The sequence below is a fragment of the Glycine max genome, chromosome 16 (genome assembly GCF_000004515.6).
Source record: "Glycine max cultivar Williams 82 chromosome 16, Glycine_max_v4.0, whole genome shotgun sequence".
Taxonomy (NCBI): Eukaryota; Viridiplantae; Streptophyta; class Magnoliopsida; order Fabales; family Fabaceae; genus Glycine; species Glycine max.
In genome coordinates this window covers 28,931,883-28,954,406 of record NC_038252.2, presented here as the reverse complement: position 1 = coordinate 28,954,406, position 22,524 = coordinate 28,931,883, and the positions used below count along the sequence as shown (strand labels likewise).

The window sequence follows — 22,524 nt, the reverse complement described above, 5'->3', positions numbered from 1 at the left end:
GATAGCCTTCATTATATATATATACATATATATATATATATATAATTCTAAAATTCTTCCACCGCCGCCTCCTTCTCACAAAGGCTGCGGTGGTCATTAGGGCTGTGGACATGGTCGTGGTGATCACTCAATGTCAAATGTAGTTCAAATTTGGGAAGACCACTGCCACTTGCTACCACTGTTTTGAAAAGCACTACCAACCAGTTCTCCTCAGCCAAATTATTATCAGCAACCTGACAATACTCTCCCCCATTACATCGTCCCACAGTTTCCAATACTACAGTTAACTTGGGGCACACTTTGTTAAGTCAAGCATTTATGCCTCTCAAGTTTTGGCATCATGCCTTTGTCACATCTGCCTACTTCATCAACAGACTTCCCACTTGCAGTACCTTACACCACACATCCCAACACCCAACCTGATTATCAAATCCTTAAGGATTTTAGGTGTGCTTGCTTCACCCTCCTTACACCTTACACCATTCAAAAACTTAGCTTTTGGTCCCAAGATGTCTTTTTCTCATGTATTCAACCTCTCACAAGGGCTACAAGTGTCTCTCTTCTGACGGCTGGCTATATATCTATAGATGTCTTGTTCAATGTGTCCAGAACTCCAGATTCACCTATCCTCACCTTTTCCCTCCATCATCTCCTATCTCTGGGCCCACACCTTCCTCTCTACCCCTAGTCTTGATACCTACCATCTCTCCCAACCCATCTCAGTCACTTCTCAATTCTGCACCTTCCCCTCCCCAACCAGAAACTTCCTCACATACCACTATTGTACCTCAAGCTGATTCTACTTCACCTCCTCCATCCAGACCTACCAATATTTACCTCATGGTTATAAGGTCCAAAGCTGGAATTTTCAAAGCTCGAATTCACCCTACACTTCTACTCACACATGTGGAACCAAAGAGTGTCAAACAAGCCCTACAAGACCCTTAATGGCTTGCTGCAATGCATGAACAATATGCAACACTAAAGAAGAATAATGCTTAGAGTTTGATCCCTCTGCCCCCAAACAAACTTCCCATTGGCTGCAAATGGGTCTTTTGGATAATTGGATCAAATTTGCTTGATTATAAAAATAGAAGAACTTAATTGGCTCAAAAAAATTTGGGGACAGAAATCACACAGTCCAAACTAAAGGTACTAAAAATGCAATTAATCCAAAAAAATTTAAAGGAAACACTTCATAGAATAAGGAAACAATAATGACAAGCAACTTAATAGCAAAGGTATATCTTCTACGATTTGTAGTCAGGATAAAATTGGCTTTCTTTTAAAGAGAAAAAGAGAGATAAATGTGTTTAAGTTCCTGTGTAAATATTTTCATCATTGTTCTTATCCTAAAATACATTAATTTCTTTGACATATAGGTGACTGGTTCACAAACTTACAGATTGGACTAAATGATCGAGAAGTAGAAAAGAATAAAATAATTATGTAAAAATACAACTAAAAAAGATAACTTGTTATCTCACCAAAAACATGTGTCCTTTTAGAGTGTCTAGTTCTTTTCTATTCTTTTTTTCATTTTAAAATGGCACTCATCATTGCAAAAATGCCACCTTGTTTCTTATTTTGTGTCCTTCATAAAATCTTGAATATGGGAAATGGAATGAAAACAAGGCAAAGTTTTGGTAATTATTAGTGAAAATATATCAACTAAAAATTAAACAGAAAACAAATTGAGCATGTTTTAAGAAGATATTAATGTATATGCAAATATTAACTATGGAAGAGTTCTTTAAGACACATGCAGAAAAAGAAATGAATAAAATAAATTCAGATACACTGTCCAATTGTTGTCTTTGACTTCTTTGATGAATAACCCAAGCTCATGCATTTTCGAATTGCATTAGGGTTCATTCCACCACCATCATCTGCACAGGAAACATGTGCTCCAATAAGCCTTTGTTGCCAATAACTTGAATATCAAACCAAAAAAATTACTATAACAGTAAAGATTAGGCTAAAATATATGAATGGTCGCTTAACTTGTTTATTGTTTCTAAATTGGTCCCCTAAAGTTTAAAAGTTCTAAAATGGTCCCCTTATTTATCTAATTATTGACACATTAGTCCTTGTAAAACTTTTCCTTTTCAATTTTCGGGCATGATTTTTAACTCCTTTTTTGTTGATTTAAGACGTAAAATCTCCCCCATTAGATTCACCTAATTGAAAACTAAGCGAACCAACTAATGTTCGACACAAAAAGGACTATAAAAGTGGTGAAAACCTCATGCAATAAGAAAAGTGAGCCTTGTTTTCAGTTTTCTGGTTGCTCATGAGATGCACATTTCATGCAATTTTCACCTTATTTATGTATCTTTCTAGTATGAACTCCAAACAATAGGTGGTTCACATAGTTTTCATGTAGATGAATCTAATGGGACAAATTTCATGTCTTGAACCAATCAAAAAATGTTCAAAAATTGTGCCCAAAAATAAAAAAACGATAAGTTATACAAAAGGACTAACGCATCATTAATTAAATGAATTAGGGGATCATTTTAGAACTTCTAAAAATTAGGGGACCAATTTAGAAACAAAAAAAAAAGGGTTAAGGGACCATTCGTATATTTTAGCCTAACGATTATGCATGTTTGGAATTGGATACCTAGAAAACATAATGCTGGTGAATTATCCTTCTTGACATCAAACTTATCAATCTTCACGAAAGTTGCACCATTTTGAATCTAAAAGTATACAGGAAAATTCAGTATTCAGTAATAGTCATACTCTAAAAAAACAATTCTTAAATAGCTTATTAGAAGTTCCACATTGGCAGACCTTAGTAGAAGGTAAGTTTTTTATTTATGTAAAGGACATGACTAAAAAGAACTACACAGAACCATCCTTAAAAAGAAGGTTGAGGGGTGTCCAAAATACAAAGAGGAGTGGAACCACAAACACCTCTGTTCGCAAGGGAATGAGCCACAGAATTAGCCTCTCTTCCTTAGTGCATGGATAATATGGTGGGGGGGCCCTTTAATGGATCTAGAATAGGCTCTAATACCATCTTAAAATCTGAGTTTGGGCCTAACTCAACCCCCAAAGCTAGCTCATAGAGTGAGGGTTGTCCCCCACTTATGGCCTTATCTCTAGCCAAGGTAGGACTTGGGTTTTTCCCAATAAAGGGAGTTCAAACCCATGCACATGGAGAACAATTTTTAATCCCCATCAACCAGGTGACCCAACCCTTCTTGGCACACCAACTTTGAAATGACATAGTATAAAGCCAATCAAGGGAGCACTTAAAGCATACAACAAAGCTCAAGTACTCAACGATATTTTTTCAAACTTTTTTTTTTTTTGATCAGCAAAACTAAATATATTATATATATAAATGATCAAAAGTACCAGAGGTACTAGTACATAGAGGTATACATCCTGATATCTAGACACCGAAACTAAGGTATTCTAGATATTAGGAGAACATGTCTTTTGTTCTAATTGTAACACCCATTACATGAGAAAACCCTGACTAATATTGCTTGCCCATTGGTTTAGATGAGTTGAGAAATGTTTCTCAAAATGTCTAAGCCAAGTCCAAGTCAAGAAAACAGCTTCATCAAACAATCTGTTAGCATCAAATTCTGCATTTGAAAACAGAATTCTGCATTTGAAAATGATATTTTTTCAAACTGACTAGGATTATCTTATCTCACTGCCTAGAAAAGAGTAAATTAGTTTTTACTTGAACCATACCTCGTCAACAGCATTATCCACAAGCTCAGCAATTGCTGCCAATAATGAAAGGCGCATATTATGAATGACCAACATATTCACAAAATATTTAAAACAACTCTTCATTTAACATTTAAAAGAAACATTAAGATATCCCAAATAATCTTCTTGCTATCCAAAATTGTCTTAGAAACGTGTTATTTTTATTACTAAAGAAAACCCACCTAAGTCATAGAAACAAACACAAACAAAAATTTGAAAGTTCAAATCAATAAGATATGTACACAACAAGGGTCTTCAAATGTTTTCTATTTGCCCGGTTAACACTTAATATAGCCTGAGAGCATAAGTTGCATCAGGCTCTAGCTTTGTCAAGAATTTTGCAGCAGTAGCATGAAAGAGCTAATCAGTACCACTATATTCCAACTAAACAAAATTACAAAAGCAACCATGTGTATCTTGGTAAAGAGACAATTACATTCCAAACCAGGAACAAAATCATGTCAGGGAGGAAATTTCCCAGTCACTCAATAAAAGTAAATTACACATCAAACCAGACCAAAAAAAAAGTAACATTGTTTTTGGAGAGTACAAATAAAAATTTGCACTAAAATTTAAAAAGACTTTGCAAACCAAATTTCATGTTTGGAACAACAATCCAATATTTCTTATTTATAATATTTATTTGATATTTTAGTGCATAGCATAAAGTGCAAGATAGGGATTAATAATTAATATTAATATAATAAATTTCGATCAATTTATCAAATAGATATCCATATCTATTTGATTATTTCAAAAATATAAATGAAGTTATTTGCTTTATTACATTTACTTGGAATATGTACAACAGTTAAACTAATAAGAGAAAAGTTAACTATTCAGATTACTAAAACTAAAAGCAAACCAGATTTATACACACAATTTGAATCAAAAGGGTTTCAAAAGCAAATGAATTTTTATCTCAGAACTTTCAAACAAAGAACTTCTTTTACAAATCAAATCAAATCCCAAAATTTGTTCAAACACAAGAGAGCCAGAGAAACCACACCTCCAAAAGCCCATTTATGGGAAGTTGCATTAGAATGCAAAAACTTGGGGTGCACCCGAGCATGTTCCAAGTGACCTGCAATTGGAGTGAAAACAGTTACGGGTATGCTTGAATAGCAGGGTTTGGAGGAGAAAGAAGAATAAGGGTTAACTTTTGGGCCTGAATCAATAATTTATTAACAAAGCCATAACTCATCAGGTATTATGAAGGAACCAAATGACCGTTAGTCAGTAGCCACTTTTCACTTCTTAAGTTCTACTTTTTAGTTATGGTTGTTATACAGTGATATCATCAAAAGTGTGGTTCACAAACCATTATGCATACATAAATACACACTGATCAAGCACTGTTGTAATTCAGTTATTGACACTCCATAGAGATTTCCCTTTCTCTCTCCACTCAATTATTCACAACTTCTACAGGTAAAAACATTTTTCAAATGAAACCAAGGTTTTCAAAGCCAATTCAGGACCGCAATTCTGGCCGCAAAAACAGGGTTTTACCGAAATTGTGGCATATCTGCCACATTTATCCACAATTTCCCGCAATATCAAGGAACACGACGAGCACCTCGACCGCAATTTAAAACCTTGAATGAAACATTAGCATGCAACTTTCCAACCATCAATCATTCATTTTTCTTAAAACATTATATAACTCTATCTACCCTTTCCGTCCAAACTCATTCATCAAAACATAACCTAAGAGAAATCTGTGAACTTTGAAATTAAATTTTAAAGGAATTAAAAAAAATATAACTTTGTAGGGCTAAATGTGCAAAACCTTGGAAGGGAGTGGGCTTTGAGGAGGGACCAACAACGTAGTCCCCGGCTTTCCAGAAGCTTCGAGACAGGCCGTCGGAGGCAGACAGAGCGGAACCCGACGCAGGGGTTTCTTGCTGCACAAGCTCAACTTGTGGCGACGGAGTCTTGTGCGACGACGCGTCGTTTTTTGCAGGAGCTACGGCGGCGACGCCGTTTTCGTCGCTGTCAATGTCGACGACGGGGACGTCGTTTTGCTCTGTTTTGGGAAGCAGGGACATGGGAGCGGAATCGAGGACACTCGGGAATGAACTCTAGTCAAGTACCCGGGTTTTTATATAGTGAAATGCGGAAAATGAGCGTGTTTTTGTGAGAGGTAATAGTAAAATTTAAAATAGATATAATGCCAAATTTAGTTTCTTGGAAGGAGTATGGATTTGAATTTTAAAAAAATATAAAAAAAAAATTGTGATATTTAATTAGAATTTTTAAATAATATAAATAAATTTTATTGTATTTAATTAAGATTTTTAAGAGTTTTTAAGGAAGATAACAAAATTTAATTATATTCAATTAGGATTTTTTTAAGAAAGATTTCAATCGACTTTATTATTTTTTCTTATAAAACATCTATCCAATAATTTCATTCAAATCCTTAAGATTTTACTAGAGTTTTTTTCTTTTTTTATTGATTATCATACTTTTTTTTTCCCATCACATCTTATCTTCTTTCTTTAATATTCTTCAAGGCATGTATGTCATACATATTTTTTCTATTCTTTTGGATTAAAAAGAATATCAAGTATATTCTTCTCTTATGCATTTTTCTCTTTGTTTTCTAAATTAAATTAATGTGTGTCTTATGTGTTAACCATACTTTTTTAATATTGATTATGCTCATCACTTGATTGCAATATTTTTGTGATTGTCACCTTTAATTTCGTCATCTGTATAGCTGAATAATTCTTCTATCAATTTTTCACCATCACTACTCCCTTTTAGTATATGTTTATTATTACATCTCATTTAAATATGTCATTCGATTCATCATGAAATAATTATAGTAATTAAAAAATCAACCTATAATTTTAAATATATTGTTCAAATCCAAAGTGAAAATAAGAATATGTTATTGCAAGAAAGATTAGTATAAGAAGCTAAAATCAATATAGCTATAAAAATATTAAAAAAATATATTGATTTTACTTTTTTTTATTCAAACCTCATTATTTTTTATTATTTTCCACTAACTCTTGTAATTTTGAATGTGTCTTTAAAAATTCACGTAATCCTTTCAAAACTTGTAAATATATAAAGTCTTTTCAAATTCTTTAAATTCTTATAAAATAAATTCATTAAAATTCAAATTATCATAAAAAGTCTTGTAAGGAAATCATAATATTCCTACATAATCTTTTAAATTCACAAGACTTTTTTATGCTAAATTAGTCTTTTAAAATCTTAATACAATACACCCTCATTAGTCTATTATCTCTATAAGAATCAAAACTTCAAGAAAAATTACATTTATAACTTGTTTTACTTTTTTTTACACTTGCTCATTTATTAGAATATTTTAGTCTTTTATTTTATTCCAATATTTTATTAGAACAAACAAATGATATCCTTAATTCTTCTCTTTCAAAATTCAAATTTAGAACCCAAAATCCTCATGTCATACATCTTCACTCTTACTCGAAACCCTCTATCTCGATCACACAGTCTCACTCCCTTTTCCTTTTTCCATCTTCTCTCCATCACTCTCCTTCTTCGTTCTTGCAAATTCACACCTCCTTCCTCATTTGTGTGAACCTGCACCTTCTCTAACATTGTCGCTAAATATCGCCACCCCATTTATTGTCGTTTCACAACCTTCGATGACCACCCCTTATCTATTGGATGCAAGTCTAGTGTTTGGTGGTGGTTTGGGGGTGCGGTAGAGACTATGATAGGTTTTGGAGGTGGCCTTTCTCTCAAGCAAACCATCTCTTACACCACCCCAAATCCCAAATCCATTCGTTGATTGCTCTGATGACTCAAAGAGTAAGCTTTGGAGTGATTAAGGAACTCTTTCCCTTATATATAAGCACAAACAGCTTGGGTTAGTCAACTAGCACCATCACCACCTTAGCCGACAACAAGGCATTCAACACCAATATTTAATCATCAAAATAGTACCCCTACAATAGGCACTGGATAAGATTAAGATACCAAAGCAAGAATGATGCATCAAATCCCTTTTGTTTGCTTTTTAACCAAGACCAAGTTGTGGCACATGTATTGATGTTTCAGCATTTCACAATCAAAAGTTTTACCCTCAAAGACACACATATATTTTATGGTTCCAAATGCACCATATTAATGCACTCCACACAATCAGTCGACCATGATCCAAGGATGCATTATCTCGACACCTAGAATGTTGCATGAAATATGTAGCAGGTTGTTGCAGTAAGGTTATTGTTATCCTTTTTCTTCTCTTTGAGATCAATATTGTATGACCTTGAAGTCTAAGAGATGCTCGTATTTGGACACTTTTTTTTAGATCACCAATGATTTGGCTTTCAGAATGGTTCTTTCTAATGATGCGCGCAGTTGGTTCCATTATCTCTTCTTAGGGACTGTCCAATGGTGGATTGGGCGTTGTAATTTTCATGTTGTGATTGGATGACACATTGTTTTTTATTCCAAGATCTAGTATTAAATCTGCAAAGGACTCATCCAACTTTGATAATTCCTTATCAAGCTTAGTGCAATTAAACTTCACATGGATAATTTCTTCAACTACCAAGGTTCTAGAGTTGTATACTCTAAATGCCTTAGATGTCTCAAAATACCCAAGCAATATTCCATTGTCACTTTTAGAATCAAACTTTTCCAAGTTATCCTTAGTGTTTAGAATGAAACATTGACATCCAAAATGATGGAAGTATAAGATGTTGGATTTTTTTCCCTAGCCAAGCCATGAATTAGCCAAAGTCGCAAAGTCAATTGGAGGCCAAAAATTGAGTCCACAACTTGCCAAGACTTAGCCAGAAACGGGTGATTGAGCCAAAACTGAGCATGATAGTGGTGGTTCATGGTGATAAGTGGTGTTTGGGTGGTGGTGGTGTTTGGTAGTGGTTGTGGGTGATGATGGTATTTGGTGTTAATGGAGGTTGCGGCCAAAAAAAAAGGATGAAGGAGGGTGAAAAAGCTACACTGCACAAAATAAATGAGTGCATAGTTATTTAGCTTCTGAGGATTGGTATTTGTTATTTGGTTATTTTATTGTTTTGCTTAAATGCCACCTGTGTTTAGTTATCTTTGGTTATTTTGTTGTTTTGCTTGGTCAAATTTATGAATCACTTTGTGTTTGGTTATGTTGTTAGTGGTGTTGGTAAGATTCTTCTCCTTTCTTTTTATTTTTTTTCTCAAATCTAATTGTAAACACTAAATATGTTATGTTTGATTATTTTGTTATATTGGTTGGGGAAATTTATGTGTAATGTATTGTTTTTATTTATTTTATTATTTTGTGTGATTAAGTGCTTAATTTATTTTAGTTTGCAAGATAAAAACTTGAGTGTGTAATTATGTTAATTGGTGTACTAGTTGACTGCATATTTACATTATTTTTTTTAGTGTTACATAGGTGTTAATGGGTTGAGGTAATTCTGGGCCCAAGGTCTAAGCACAAAAACATGAAGCTAAAGGGTGGGAATAGAAGAAAAAGGGGTTAGATAAGAAAGTGAAATTAGTCATCCCTTTCCATTAATCCATTCAATGTTCAAAACTTCAAATCCTTTCCATCTTTTTTCTTTTTTTTTTTCTCTTCATTCCCAATTGTGCTCAAAACCCTTTCCCTTAAAGAGCTAACAATGCTTAGATTCACTCCATGGAAGCCTTGTTGCTTTGAATCCTAGAATCCTATAGCCTTTTGTTTCATTTCCAGTTGGTAAGTAACACCCCTCTAATCCTTTTGGTTTTCTTGAGCTCAATTCATCGCTTTTCAAGAGCTCTAATTTGGGAACTTTGTTAGAATCTTGATTTGGATTTGTTTTGATGACTGATCTAGGTTACATTAGCTACTTTCGAATCCTAAGTTGAGAAAGATCCCAGAGAACCACCAAGGTCATCCTTGCACCCTTATCCTTCAAGACCTTGGAACCCTAGGGGATTATTTTTTGTAAGGGAAGCTCTTATTGTGTAATTTATTATTACATGGAGTTTTGATATTTTTTTCTTGTGATGCTTGTTTGATGAGTATTGATTGTTTAAACTGATTTGGTCATTTTTGGTGTCGGTGTGGGTTTGGGGGTTGGATTACTCTTTTTTAAGGCTAAATCTTGAACCGTAGAATTTTGAAGTCTCGCTGAGCTAGCAAGCCTCACTACCTCGAGAAATTGAGAGAAAAAAGTTATTTAATTTCTAAGTTTCACTGGACAAGTGATTCTCACTGGGCAAACAAGTCCATTTTTGTTGAATCTCGTTAGGCGAGCGAATCTCACTGCCATGTAAATAAAAGGAAAAAATTAGGAGTTTTGTAAGACTCACTAAGTGAGACCTAGCAATTCATGAGAACTTGTTGGGTGAGAAGGGTAGGTATATTGTTCTAAAATTAAATAGTTTTCTAATGAGCAATGAATATGATCAATAGTGAAATTGATAGAGAAGTACATGTGTTGTTGAAGTTATGGAATGACTAGATGGATTCCTAAGTGTGTGTAATAAATGAGAATGGACTTGTACAACATGTTTGGCTTTTGCATACATGTCATATGCATATGGGTCGACACGTAATGCGAGAGTGCTTGGTAGGCTCTAAACCTAGTGTTGGGATTTTTTGTTGTGACTAACGGAAATGAGCCTATACATTAGACGAGTGGGCGAAATCTTATATATGTAAGGTCATGCAAACCTTACAGAGGTAAGCCATTACCCACACTTGTCTGATTTCAATAAAACCACATTACCTCCACAAGATTAGCTCAAGGGACTCCCTGAATAATCAGAACATGTTGTCATGGTAAGGGATGAAGCATATGGGGACTACCCAAAAGTTGTAATAAATCTCTAGGAGTCGTGTCAACATAACATATGCATATGGGATTAATGTGTCATATGAGTGTTTTATTTAAAATTATTTTTATTCCTTTATCTCTTTGTTAGTATGATTTCTCTTTTTATATAAGTTTACTCTTACATTTGTGTCTATGTTTTGTGACTGTGATGATCATGTTTGACACAGGAGCATATGATACTAATGTTGCAGGAGATCAAGTCGCTTCTTGAAGATATAGAACCAAAAGATAGACTAGGAATCAAGTTCCTTGTCTTTGCTAATTATGTATATAATGTTAGAGGGGACCAGCTTAGGGCTTTATTATAACGTTTTTGGTTGTTATGTTTATATATTTCCCTTGAAAGGGACTCTTTTGAAACTTGTAGTTATGTTCACTAATAATATTTGGTTCCTTTCTAAGACATGTGGATCTGATGATGTCATCTTGGATAATACTTGAATAGTGTAGTTGTATGTATTGTATGAGAAAAAAATACATATTCTAGTTTTTGCATGAAAAGACTATACTAGAGTTACATATGCTATAATATTCTAGAACAATACCATAGGTGGGTCTTTACATTACAAATCCTATTATCTTTGGTTATGTTGTTACTTGTGTTGCTAAGATTCTTCTCATTTGTTTTTTTTTCCTGCAATAATCTTATGATTTTTTTTATCAAATCACCTATGTTTGGTTTTTTCTATTATTTGGCTCTTATTTGGGTTGATGGTGGGAATTTGTCTATGGCATGTTAGGGAATTGGGAGAGACATTGTTGGTATTTAAAGTTTGTCTAACATGGTCAACTTTTTTCCATGCTTTATGAAAACTGAGTGAAGGAAGTCCTTAGAGCATGCCAAAGTATGGAGTTATAGTGTATCCATTATTTCATTGATGTTTTAGAAAAATGATTCCAATTGAACATTATTAAATTGGAAATGATGTTTTACCTTTTTTGCATTTTTATTTTTTACCAATTATATTTGTTTACGTACTTGCTCAAAGGTTTCCACTAAATAAGACTCAATAATCTTTCTATCTTTGGTTATTTTTCTTAAACAAAATCAACCCCTTATCTTTCTTTTGTTTGAGTTTCTTATGTATCAAACAGTGGCATGCGAAAATCAAATCCTAAGGCATGACTCCAAAATAATAAATTATCACACTATCTAGTCCTATTTATAAGCCCTAATTACCTACTTCATATTGAATAAGAGAAGTACTTCATTTAGTTAATATTCTTTTCTCTTAATTGTTTGCAATTATAACCTCTATTTTAATTAGGAGTATTTTACTCTAAAAATAATTAATACAAGAAACATTATGAATTGTATCTTATAGAAAGGACAACAAAACTTTTAATTCGAGTCTTATAAATAAGATGGAAATCAATTGAAACACTTTCTTTCCTATGTGCAATGGTGATAATGAGACTTAAAGGTAGGCCCATTCTAAACATTCTTAGATAAAAAAATAAAAAAAGTTAGACCAAAATCTTTTCCTTTTCTCCTTCTTGCTTCCTTGCTTAAAAAATATTCACGTGTAACAGTGTCTTCATTGAGTTTAATGAAAAAATTCACGACCCGTTATCACCTTATGCATAAATTTCTCTTGGGCCTACTTATTAAAATTGGGATTTAATTCCTCATCACTCATGAACCATGGGTAGGGAGTCATGCATCATCAATCATATTATGTGCATGGGTTGACATCTTTAAATTCTGAATTTCTTGATTTTAGAAGTGTTGTTGTTTGTCACATCATTAAATTTGATTGTGAAAGTTTATGAATGTGGATGTAGATATTGAATAAGAGTAATTAATTTTGAACCCAACTCTATTTCAATTAATTTTTTTTATAATGACAATATTAGTATATGAATTAAATGTTTTTTAGGTCACATTATTGCATTTTGCATGACCATCGTGGTTGAACGAAGAATAAAGAGTATTTTTTTAGTCTTGAATATAAGCAACAAAAATTTATTATTTTTTGTTTTGAATATAAAAAAATTTCAATTTACTATTTCTAAAATACCTTTCATGTAATAAGGTTAAAAACTTTTTTTATGTTGAATATCAAGTTGAAATGAAAGATAGCTTAAGAAAAATATTTATTGATTAATTGAAAATAACACAATTTAATAGAGTTAACTAGTTTTCTTAAGAATTTTGTTAATCAATGCACTTAGGACATGAATTAAAAAAGTAAAAGAGAAAAATATTTATTGTGTAAATCATAAGAGATCATGAGTAGCATAATTTTTTATCTTCCAATAAAAATATATTTCTTTAACTTTTTTAATTAATGTCCTTTAGACCTTGGTTAACATCTGTCTTTACTTAATACATGCTAAGTATGCTTTTTTTTTCTTTTTATAATCGACACCCGAGCGAGTACCATAGTTACTTGGGGAGGGAAAGTAGACAAAACAGTGAAATTCTATAAACCTCATCAGACAATGGTTACAGTAGGGTCCACTCCCAACTTTGAACCTGAATTGTGGCCTGACTCAATCCATTAATTAATTAATACAAAGTTACAAAAAAGAAACACAAATCACACCAACATAAATGCCTCGCTTACCAGTGCCCATATCCGGTTAAAAAGGAAAGGGACAGGTACTCTAAATTCACACACAAGGGTCCAAATTTCAGACCCGTGGTTTCACATTGACCTATCTAACTATGAAAAATTTATACATGCAAGCCCCATTAACCCCACCACCACCATTTCGTTACATAGCTACTACTTTCACACTATGGCACTCAACCTATTCAACTAGACAACAACCTTTAACTATGCTCCTTTTATTATTGTGTTGTTCCCTTTTTCTTGCGGTCTAACTTAAGTCACTGCACACTAAACGTAAATGGGTGCTTCCTTGCCCTTATCAACCCCTCCAATTTGCAGCAGTTGGAGCACAAACAGCTTCAACTGATAACCGCTTCAACACCTTTGGACACGGGTCTTGCCCGAAGTTGCTGTTTGATACAGTGACTGTGCATCTTGGTTTTCCTATACATCTCTGAAATATATGAAACAGAAAAAGAGGACAGGTTAAGAATATGTTCCTAGGAAGCAATTATTAGAATGTAATGTAATGCATTGTGACCAATGGATCAAATACATTTACCTTAAAAATGATTGCTTCCGAAAGATGATGCATGTAAGAAACAAAAAAAATGTAGTGCATTGTGAAATGAAGAGTATGATCTATCACCTTCTCTAATATGGCATAAGATGCTGGGGAATGGCAAGCTCCTTGCTCATAGTTCCCACAAGTACCCAAAGGAGTTCCAAAGCTGGCAAATTTAATGGAAGAGATGGTTTGACCAGGGCTGCAATGCAAGTGAACCTTCGGCGGATGGAACTCTTCTGACTTACCATAGCTCTCAATGTGCCAGTTCTTAATATTTGGGTGGTACTCTGACACATCAGCACAAACACTGCTTACTGATCTCTTCACAAGTGAAATTTTTGAAGGATTCCCCCCAAGTTCCTCGAAAATTACCAAAAGATTCTGAGTTGGCTTCAACCAAGATCTAGGGACATGGTACCTGAAACATTTTGTGCAATATGTAATGTAAGATATGCAAAGCCTTATACTGTATTCACCAATAGGATAATGTTGCAGAAGCTACAATGTTAGTAATTGTTACCATCTCTGAGTTGGTTGGCCACAACCAAGTTGGCACTTTGGAGGTCTAAATGAGCCAGCATAGTTACAGTCATTGCAATTACCGGTAGCAAAAGTAGTCCAGTATCTTCCAATACTCTGTCCATTAATCCATATTTGACCTTTGCCCATACCCTCCATATCCAATGCCAATGGTTCGTCTCCTTCGGGAGCATCGAAATGAGTCTGCACAGTTTACAGATTAACTTCATCAGTTTTAAAGCTAGTGTTTATTGTTTTCAGTCTAAGTTAGCACATTCCTCTGTAATTTTACCTTGTGCCATGTCAATGGTTGATTTCTTTGTACAACTATTGCTGATTGCATCCACGCGACACTGGAGATACCATTTGGAGAGGCAAGATCCATGGCCTCTCCTTTCAACCCAACCTGTTTAAAAGCATATGTTAGTGAAATTTTCTTCTTGGAAAGTGAACCAACTTAAGTATCTAAAGTAAGAGTATGCAACCTGATAAGTCCATTTCTGCCCTGACAAGTCCCATTTTCCCTGGTCAAGTCCATGGAGTGCAACTGGACCAAGGATTCCTGTGCTCCATGACTCAAAATGTTCTCCCACATTCTTTGACAACAACATACAATAATATTAGTTATTAGAAGGAAAAGAATTGAGACATTATTAATGTTTTTATTTCTTGCCAAAATTAGCTGACATAGTTAGTTACAAGGCTTTCATAATCATAGAAAGAGGGAAAAAGGGGGGAAAAAACTTACAGGAAGTCCAATGGCAACACTGAGCAGAGCGATTCTGTTTATTCCAGCACGAAGGTTTACCTTGCCAGTATACATGAATCTCCTATACTCCCTTGTTCCATAGGCAGAACCTGGTTTGAAACATACATCATGCTTACTTTTACTAATAAACTAAAAAGGCCTAATTGAAAAACAAGAAAATTTACCTACCAGAAAGTTGACCATTGATGAAAACATGCACAGCATGGCCTCTAGACTGAACAATGAGAGTGGGGAGTTCACCTCCACGTAGAAAGGATTCGGACGAACCTATATCAACGCTGCAGAAACATATACATAAAATGAATTACAGAATAAATATATTCAAAATGGTTTCTAAAACTATTTCACTTAGCTGCAGATCAGGCTTACCTAGTTATATACCAAAGATAATCACTTGCATCCTTTGTTACATTTATCTGTTCCAGGAGACCAGGAGCCATGATTGCTGAGCTGTCATCCACAGAATAAACATCTTCATCAAAACTTTCCCATGAGAACAACTGAGTATTTGTTGGCAACATTTGCATCTGAGACGTTTGCACTCCAACCTAAACAAGGGAAAAGAGTTCATCGGTTTGACTAAATTTTCACTTATTAAATCATGTTGAATGGACATGTTGAAGGTGAAAGTGTTGTGTCATAAGAGGCATGGGTACAATAGCTGAATACAATACAGGATGATTTCAAACTAAGTCTAAATTTTACTGCATACTTTTGCTGTATTGAAGACAACATTTCTACAATCTGGGAGGATGCTGACAGACCAAGGAGGCAAGTTATAGTGCATATTGTTGAACATCACTCTAGCAGAGGATTTTGAATCATAGTTGGAGAGAAAAGCAGCACAATCTCCAGATTCCGTAGTGTATACATGTGCCTGGAAATGTTGAATGTTAGCTAGGATCAGTAGACAAGCTATGCACATGTCAAAATCAAAATAACTTTGAACTGAGTCAAAACCTGTTGGGATTCCCCCAATGAAGTAATAATTGGGTCAGTTGAAACCAAAGCTCGCTCACACATCTTGATAGCCCTATGAAGTTCCTTTAGATGACCATATTTTGGTTGCCTAATCAAACCTTCAATGTTTTATTGCAGAAATAGTCAGTTACAAAGAAATAACGTTTTGGGTTACTGTTCTAACAAACACATACCCAAAAGTGTAAGCATTATAGGAAAACATAAGTTGCTTTCAATGTAGTGAAGGGTGATAAGTTTTTGGGCATATCAAAATTCATGCATATAAAGTTTCTAAGAAAAATAATGGTAGTGACTGGTGTTACTTAATTAGCATACTACTACTATCTGCCAGAATTCATGAAGAATTTTGGTTTAGTTGTTATGAGGTCAATAAATTGTACAGATGGCATAGAAGGTAAAGAATTTTCAGTTCTCACCATATTCATCCAGTGGAGCATCATAGTCATAGCTGGTAGCGATGAAAGGGCCTCCAGCTGTTCGTCCAAAATTGGTTCCTCCATGATACTATAGGTAAATGCAAGACTAGTTAGGCTGGTTACAAGAGTAGGTGCCACTGTCATCAGTTTTTAAAATCATTTTAAGCCAGCTAACCATGTAGTAGTTTACAAAGGACCCTCCTCTTATTATAAATCGAGCAACTGCAAATGCCAAATCCTGGACAGGTCTTTTGTGAATTGGACCTCCAAATTCTGTAAACCTTCATATTTAACAGAAAGTCATGCCATCCATATTTCACTTCCTCATTTCTAAATTTTAGTGTCATAGTAAAAAAAAAAGCTTACCAGCCACTCCAAGCTTCTGTCCAAATCATAGGCTTATAGGGTCTATTTGGAGTAAACTTATCACAATAGAAGCCATTACAAGTGTTTATCTGTTACCCCGCAGATGAAACAAATTAGTTTAATAAAAGAAATGAAGTAAAGACAACTGTCTGAGTGCTGCATTTAATTTTCTATAGTTTTTTAAAGTTACATGTCACTGAAAATTAAAATAATCATAATATTCATAGAATAACCAAAAAGAAAACCAAGGCATGCTAATGGAATATCAGAAGATTGCATTTTCTATTATACAGCTTTCAAGATAAAGAGTGAGAATGCTTACAACTGGATCTGGTGCATCATCTTCCTTGCACATCACCCAAGGGACTCCAGTTCCCATCTCCACAGCCATTTTTGCAGCCCAATTCACATAGTTTTGACCAGCATCTCCTTGCAACTTACTCTGAGCCCCATATTCATTCTCAATCTAAAATAACAAACACATGGTGAATGCATCGGTATTCAAACTAGATCTAGAGGGAAAAGCTCATAAGTCATAGCCACTAGTGGTATGAAGAGAAAGCAATGAAGATTAAATGCTATGAAATGAAAGACCTCAGATGTTCACCTGAGAGAGTATGATGGGGCCACCCTGAGACTCAAATAGCCGCTCACTCTTCATCATTCCCACAATCTTCTCAGTGAACCCTTGCATCGCCGTCTGAAACATGGTTCATGACTCATCAATAAAATTCAAAAGGACCAAATAGTCTAATAAAAAAACCTTTTTGGAAATTAAAAAAATGAGACCTTGAAAGGTTCATTGTCTGTTCTAAAGCTTATCCCCGGAACATACTTAAGCCAAACAGGAAATCCACTGCACATAACAACAGCATTCCAAATAGATAAATATTAAGATAAAAAACTTTAACAAAATGTTAAGCAAAGAGAAAAATACATCTAAAAGAAAAATGACAAGAAAGGGCTTGACTTCAGCCGCAACATCAAGGTTTTTAGAGTCTCTGTGGCCGAATTATGACTGCATCAACCGCATTTATAATGCAACAAAACCACGACTGCGACCGTAATTTAAGACCTTAATTGCATTGGCATGTTAGAAAATGAGAAGGTTACCCGAAATTCCATTCTGCACAGACATAAGGTCCAATGCGGAGATGAGCGTAGAGCCCTGCTTTCTGTATTGTCTTCACGAATCTCACCAGATCATACCTCCCTTCGAAATTGTACTGAATTGAGTTACATGCAGAAACAAACACATTGGACAAAAGCTAAAATTAGAGGTCCAAAAACCAAAGAAAAAAAGCGAAGAGAGTGAAGATGAAGAAGCACATTGCCAGGAGAAGGCTCATGAACGTTCCAGAAGACGTAGGTTTCAACCACATCAAGCCCTCCCTCTTTGGCCTTCAGAATCAGATCCTCCCACATCTGCACCGACACGGTTTCACAGTTACAAATCATAAACAGCACTTAGAAAATCAAATCAAACCTCGTAAAGTTCAATGCTTTTTTTTTAAGGCTTACATCAGGGGTGCTTCTGGGGTAATGTATGGACCCGGAGAAGAGGATTCTCCTTTGTCCATTGATGAGAATGGCCTTTCTGTCGTAGGTGACAGAAGCGTGAGAAGACAAACACGAAGCGAAGAAGCAGAAGAACAAGAACAACAATTTGGAAAACGAGGTTGTTTCCATGTTGGGCTATGTGGTCGGAAAAGAAAGAAATTGAAAATGTCGAATGTGGGGTGATTGATATTCTAAGAGAGGGTGACAGCAGTAATAGTAGTAGTAAGAGGAACAGGGTCCATTCCTGAGAAGTGTTGTTCGGTTCCAGCTGGGAGAAGAAGGCAATTTATTTATAACTAGCTAGTGTCAAGTGTCATACTGCGACGACACTAAAAAGTACACTGACACCTGCAAGACAGTAACAGTGGTAAGAGAGAGTAGCGGTAAAACGAGTAAAATGGTTTGTAGAGTAGTTGTCTGAACATAGTAACAATAATACCAAATTCCTCGGTAGCTGATTTGCATTTTGCAAGCTAGTTCCAGCAATTTCATTATTATTATTATTATATAAAAAGAATCATAATACTATTGTATATAATTTTGTGTTTGTTATTAAGAGGTGTTTGGATCTTCCGCAAAATTACTCTCACAAGAAATATGAGACAACCTCAACGTAAAAGCAAGGAATGAGATATTTTCTGAAAACGAAGATTGAACATAAACATAGATTAGAACCCACAATTCAAACACTATATATATATTATTTTATTTATTTTAATCAAAAGTCTCAACTTCAAATTATAAATATACAATTATGTTAATTACTGTCAAAAGAGCTTTATCCTCTACATTAATTCTATCCTGCTCAAATATAAATTACTTCGTCTAAAAGATACATGAAATCTTAAAAAAAGTATTATTTTCTGGGGTTGAATGCATTTTTCTTTGTATAAATATATCAGTGTTTAGTTTTTATTTATTTTTCTCTCTATAAACTTTTTTCCTTTCTATTAATTTCTTTAAAGAAAAAAAAACCTAGGTGACTTTATTTTCTGTTACCACGTAAGTGTTTTTTGTACTACCGGACTATGCTACATGACAATACTTACAATTACAAAGTCATATTGACGATTTTTTAATGAAAAGATAAAAAAAATCAAGACATTATAAGAATCATAAATTAATAAATAAAAATTGATATAATTACAGGACAAAAAGGTTTTTAAACCTGATTTCTTTTATGCGCGCGTCTCAAAATAAAACAAAAATAAAATTTTATTATCTAATTCTATTTTGATCTTTACCAAATATTTTTCTCTTTAGAATATGTTTAAGGAATAGTCAAAGGAAAATGTGGACACGAGGTGTCCTTAGTTTACATTCATACTGAGGAAGTATGATTTGGCAACTCGTGAGTAGTTCTAAAGTGCATAATAGATAATTAAGTGTATTTATTACAGTATAAAAAATATACAAAGAAAGAAACAGTATAAAAAAAAAGTGTATCTATTATTAAATTTAGTGAATTGCACTTTAATTTGTTTTTGGTGAATTAATTACACTTTAAATTAAATAAGTTTAATCTATTTTTATTTATTTTTCAGAATCAAGTTTATTCAAATGAATACTGTTCCACCGGTATTACTTATTAGTTTCTTTCATATTTTTGTTATTTTTATTAGTAAAGATTATTTTTTTAATTTTATTAAAAATGTGCCAGTGAAAAAATTGAACTCATAATTTTTTTTTTTTGTTTTTTTCCTTCATTCTTAAGCTTTTTATTTTCATCATTAGATTTATCTTGTATCTCATATTTTTGTTACGTTACGTAATAATACGAGAGAACAAAAATTACAATCTGCTCATCTTAGTTGGCACAGGTTGAATGAAACTTAGTCAGCAACACTAGAATTTAGAACGTCTCTGCTGTGCGTGCATGCATACACGTTACTGTTAATTGATTGATTATGATTCAAAATTAATTTTTCGGAATCTTTTAGCAGCCGGCACCTGATGAAATCCTGAAATAAAGGCAATCAAATACGGCTATAATACTACAGTACAAAATAAACAATTCGTTTTCAGGGGCTGACTGAGTACATAGTGAATTCCAATATAACGGAAGGGGGAATTTTTTTTTTTCTTAACTATTGTTTTCTCATTAAAATGAGATTTTAATTAATTTAAAATTTGATTGGAAAATAAGTAAAATTTAATTAAAAGTTATTTTTGTCAAGGATGGAACTTAAGTATTATTTAAATAATTTAACCTTAACTTTAATATATTAATCACTTGTGTTCAATCATTTAATTTGGATGGAAAAATATAATAATATGAACTAATGTATATATGTATAATTAGATCAAGATATATACAAAATAATAAAAGTAGTAGTATAAGATAAAGTTGGGGTGTTACTTGTGCACCTACTTACAATGTTTATTTTTTTAATCACTATAATTAGAGTTTTTGACGTTTTGGTAGATCTTGGGATATCTCCATAAGCTATGTCCTTTGGACCGATTATGAGATGATAAACGTCAAATTTATCGTATTTTCATATGCAATTGAGATATTTATTTGATATTATAATACACTTTAGGTCTTGTTTTAAATCAAATTCGTTATGTTTTCCGTTTTTAATATATTTTAGATGGAAATTATGATTTTAAATGTTTTTAATATGATTTTGTGAGTTTTTACATAGGACTTGGATAATTTTACAAGATAGCCTTGCTCAAGCGATGTATAGGCTGCTTAAGCCAACTCAAACAAAGGAGCTTAAAAACTGAATTAATTTAAAACATAAATAATTATGAAGATATTGTTCGAAAATAAATAAAGAAAATCACTTGGAAGATAATTGCAACAATTAAAACAGAGTATATTAGCTGAAGAGATAATTTTCTTATATAGATTATATTATTTTGTAAATTAAGAAGATTATTTGTTTCTATTAAATACATTTATGATTCTATAAATAGAGAGATATAGACAACAACAAAAAACACCTCTACACACCATCCTTTATTGAAAAATCATCTTCTCTTCTCTCTTCTTGTATTTCATGAGTGATCAGTCTTTCTTAGCTAGGAGGCGAAAGGATTGAATCATGTTTGATGTAATTTCTCACATTAATATATTATTTGAGTTCATTATTCACCTTCTATACTTAATGCTTTGTGAGCATGCGCACCTTGTAGATGATTTCAGGAATTGACGTGCACTTTAGTGAGTTCGTTGAAACCCAAACTAAATCAGATACTTAATTGGAGTTATCTTTAAAGATATAATAATCTTAATTAAGCCTCACTATTTCCCAAACGATAATGCTGATTGTTTGTGTTGATTTGCTAAGGAATTGGGAATCAAGACAAGTGATTTAGGGTCTATCACTTAAGTGATTAGGAATAGAATACATTAGTGAATTGGAGATAAATGATATAATGACATAGAAGTGTGATGAATTGTAGCAAATAGGGAGGTTCCGAGTGCAATCTTAGCATCTCAACGATATTGTTTCCATCTATAATTATTATCACATCAACAAGTAACTTCTTACCTTTTATTTTAATTTCTGTTATTAAATTTTTAGCACATTAATCTCTCTAGGAAAATATATCTTTTATTTTTTGTTTTGATTAGTTTTAGTTTTAGGTAGTTTAAAATATAAAAACACAAAAATATATATATCCGAAATGTTTTAATTTAAATATTCATCCTTGCACCATTCCCTTGGGAGATGACTTGAGTTTCAGTTCAATACTACAACTATGATTCGGTTACACTTGATCAACGTAAATCCTAACATAATTAAAACGTAAACATAAGACTAAATTCTCGTTTTAAAATTTAGTCACACTTAAAGTTTTATCCCCTTTTCAAAAATGTATTATCTAAGAATCTAACTTAAACATTCCCTACAAACTCAGCATGTGTTGGCAATTAAGCTATACTCATTAGGCCTACAATGCTTATTTTATATAGAAAGAACTCCATAAAGTTTATAAATAATGCTGAAGCTCTTTATCAATCAAAATCTACAATATAACATCTTAATTTCTTTTTTTTATCCTTAGTCAGGGACCAAAGAATTTTTGCATATGAAAAAAATGGAACACGGATTCTCTCAATAAATAAATCATTTCTACAACTACAACAAAATCATACTCTACTGTATCAACACAATCGCATCTTAACTTGGTTTTCAAATGTTAATTTTCTAATTTATAGCAAAGGACATCGCACAAGCAGTCGAGTGTTTTAGTAGCAACA

The 22,524-nt window shown here is 33.3% G+C and overlaps 2 protein-coding genes across 2 annotated transcripts in view; both read right to left on the bottom strand.

Annotated features, from left to right (window-relative positions):
• LOC100781431 (protein MICRORCHIDIA 1) overlaps positions 1-5,843 on the bottom strand; it is a 44,417-nt gene extending 38,574 nt beyond the window's left edge. Inside the window, exons 1-5 of the mRNA XM_014768878.3 lie at positions 5,531-5,843; positions 4,748-4,822; positions 3,718-3,752; positions 2,627-2,705; positions 1,800-1,889 (exon numbers count right to left, since the gene is read on the bottom strand). Coding sequence (XP_014624364.2) covers positions 1,800-1,889; positions 2,627-2,705; positions 3,718-3,752; positions 4,748-4,822; positions 5,531-5,789 — 538 coding nt within the window. The 5' untranslated portion in view covers positions 5,790-5,843. The remainder of the gene's footprint in view (positions 1-1,799; positions 1,890-2,626; positions 2,706-3,717; positions 3,753-4,747; positions 4,823-5,530) is intronic.
• A 7,135-nt stretch (positions 5,844-12,978) lies between these two features.
• Positions 12,979-18,593, bottom strand: LOC100780897 (beta-galactosidase 3). The gene is made up of 19 exons (XM_003548817.5): positions 18,270-18,593; positions 18,078-18,173; positions 17,862-17,974; positions 17,538-17,604; positions 17,356-17,448; positions 17,071-17,214; positions 16,749-16,837; positions 16,558-16,663; positions 16,383-16,470; positions 15,946-16,064; positions 15,698-15,862; positions 15,355-15,533; positions 15,154-15,263; positions 14,965-15,074; positions 14,702-14,812; positions 14,509-14,622; positions 14,218-14,420; positions 13,779-14,115; positions 12,979-13,583 (listed from the first exon to the last, which is right to left on the bottom strand). The coding sequence occupies exons 1-19, from the start codon at positions 18,435-18,437 to the stop codon at positions 13,449-13,451; spliced, it is 2,547 nt and encodes an 848-aa protein (XP_003548865.1). The 5' UTR covers positions 18,438-18,593; the 3' UTR covers positions 12,979-13,448.
• Positions 18,594-22,524: the final 3,931 nt, after the last annotated feature.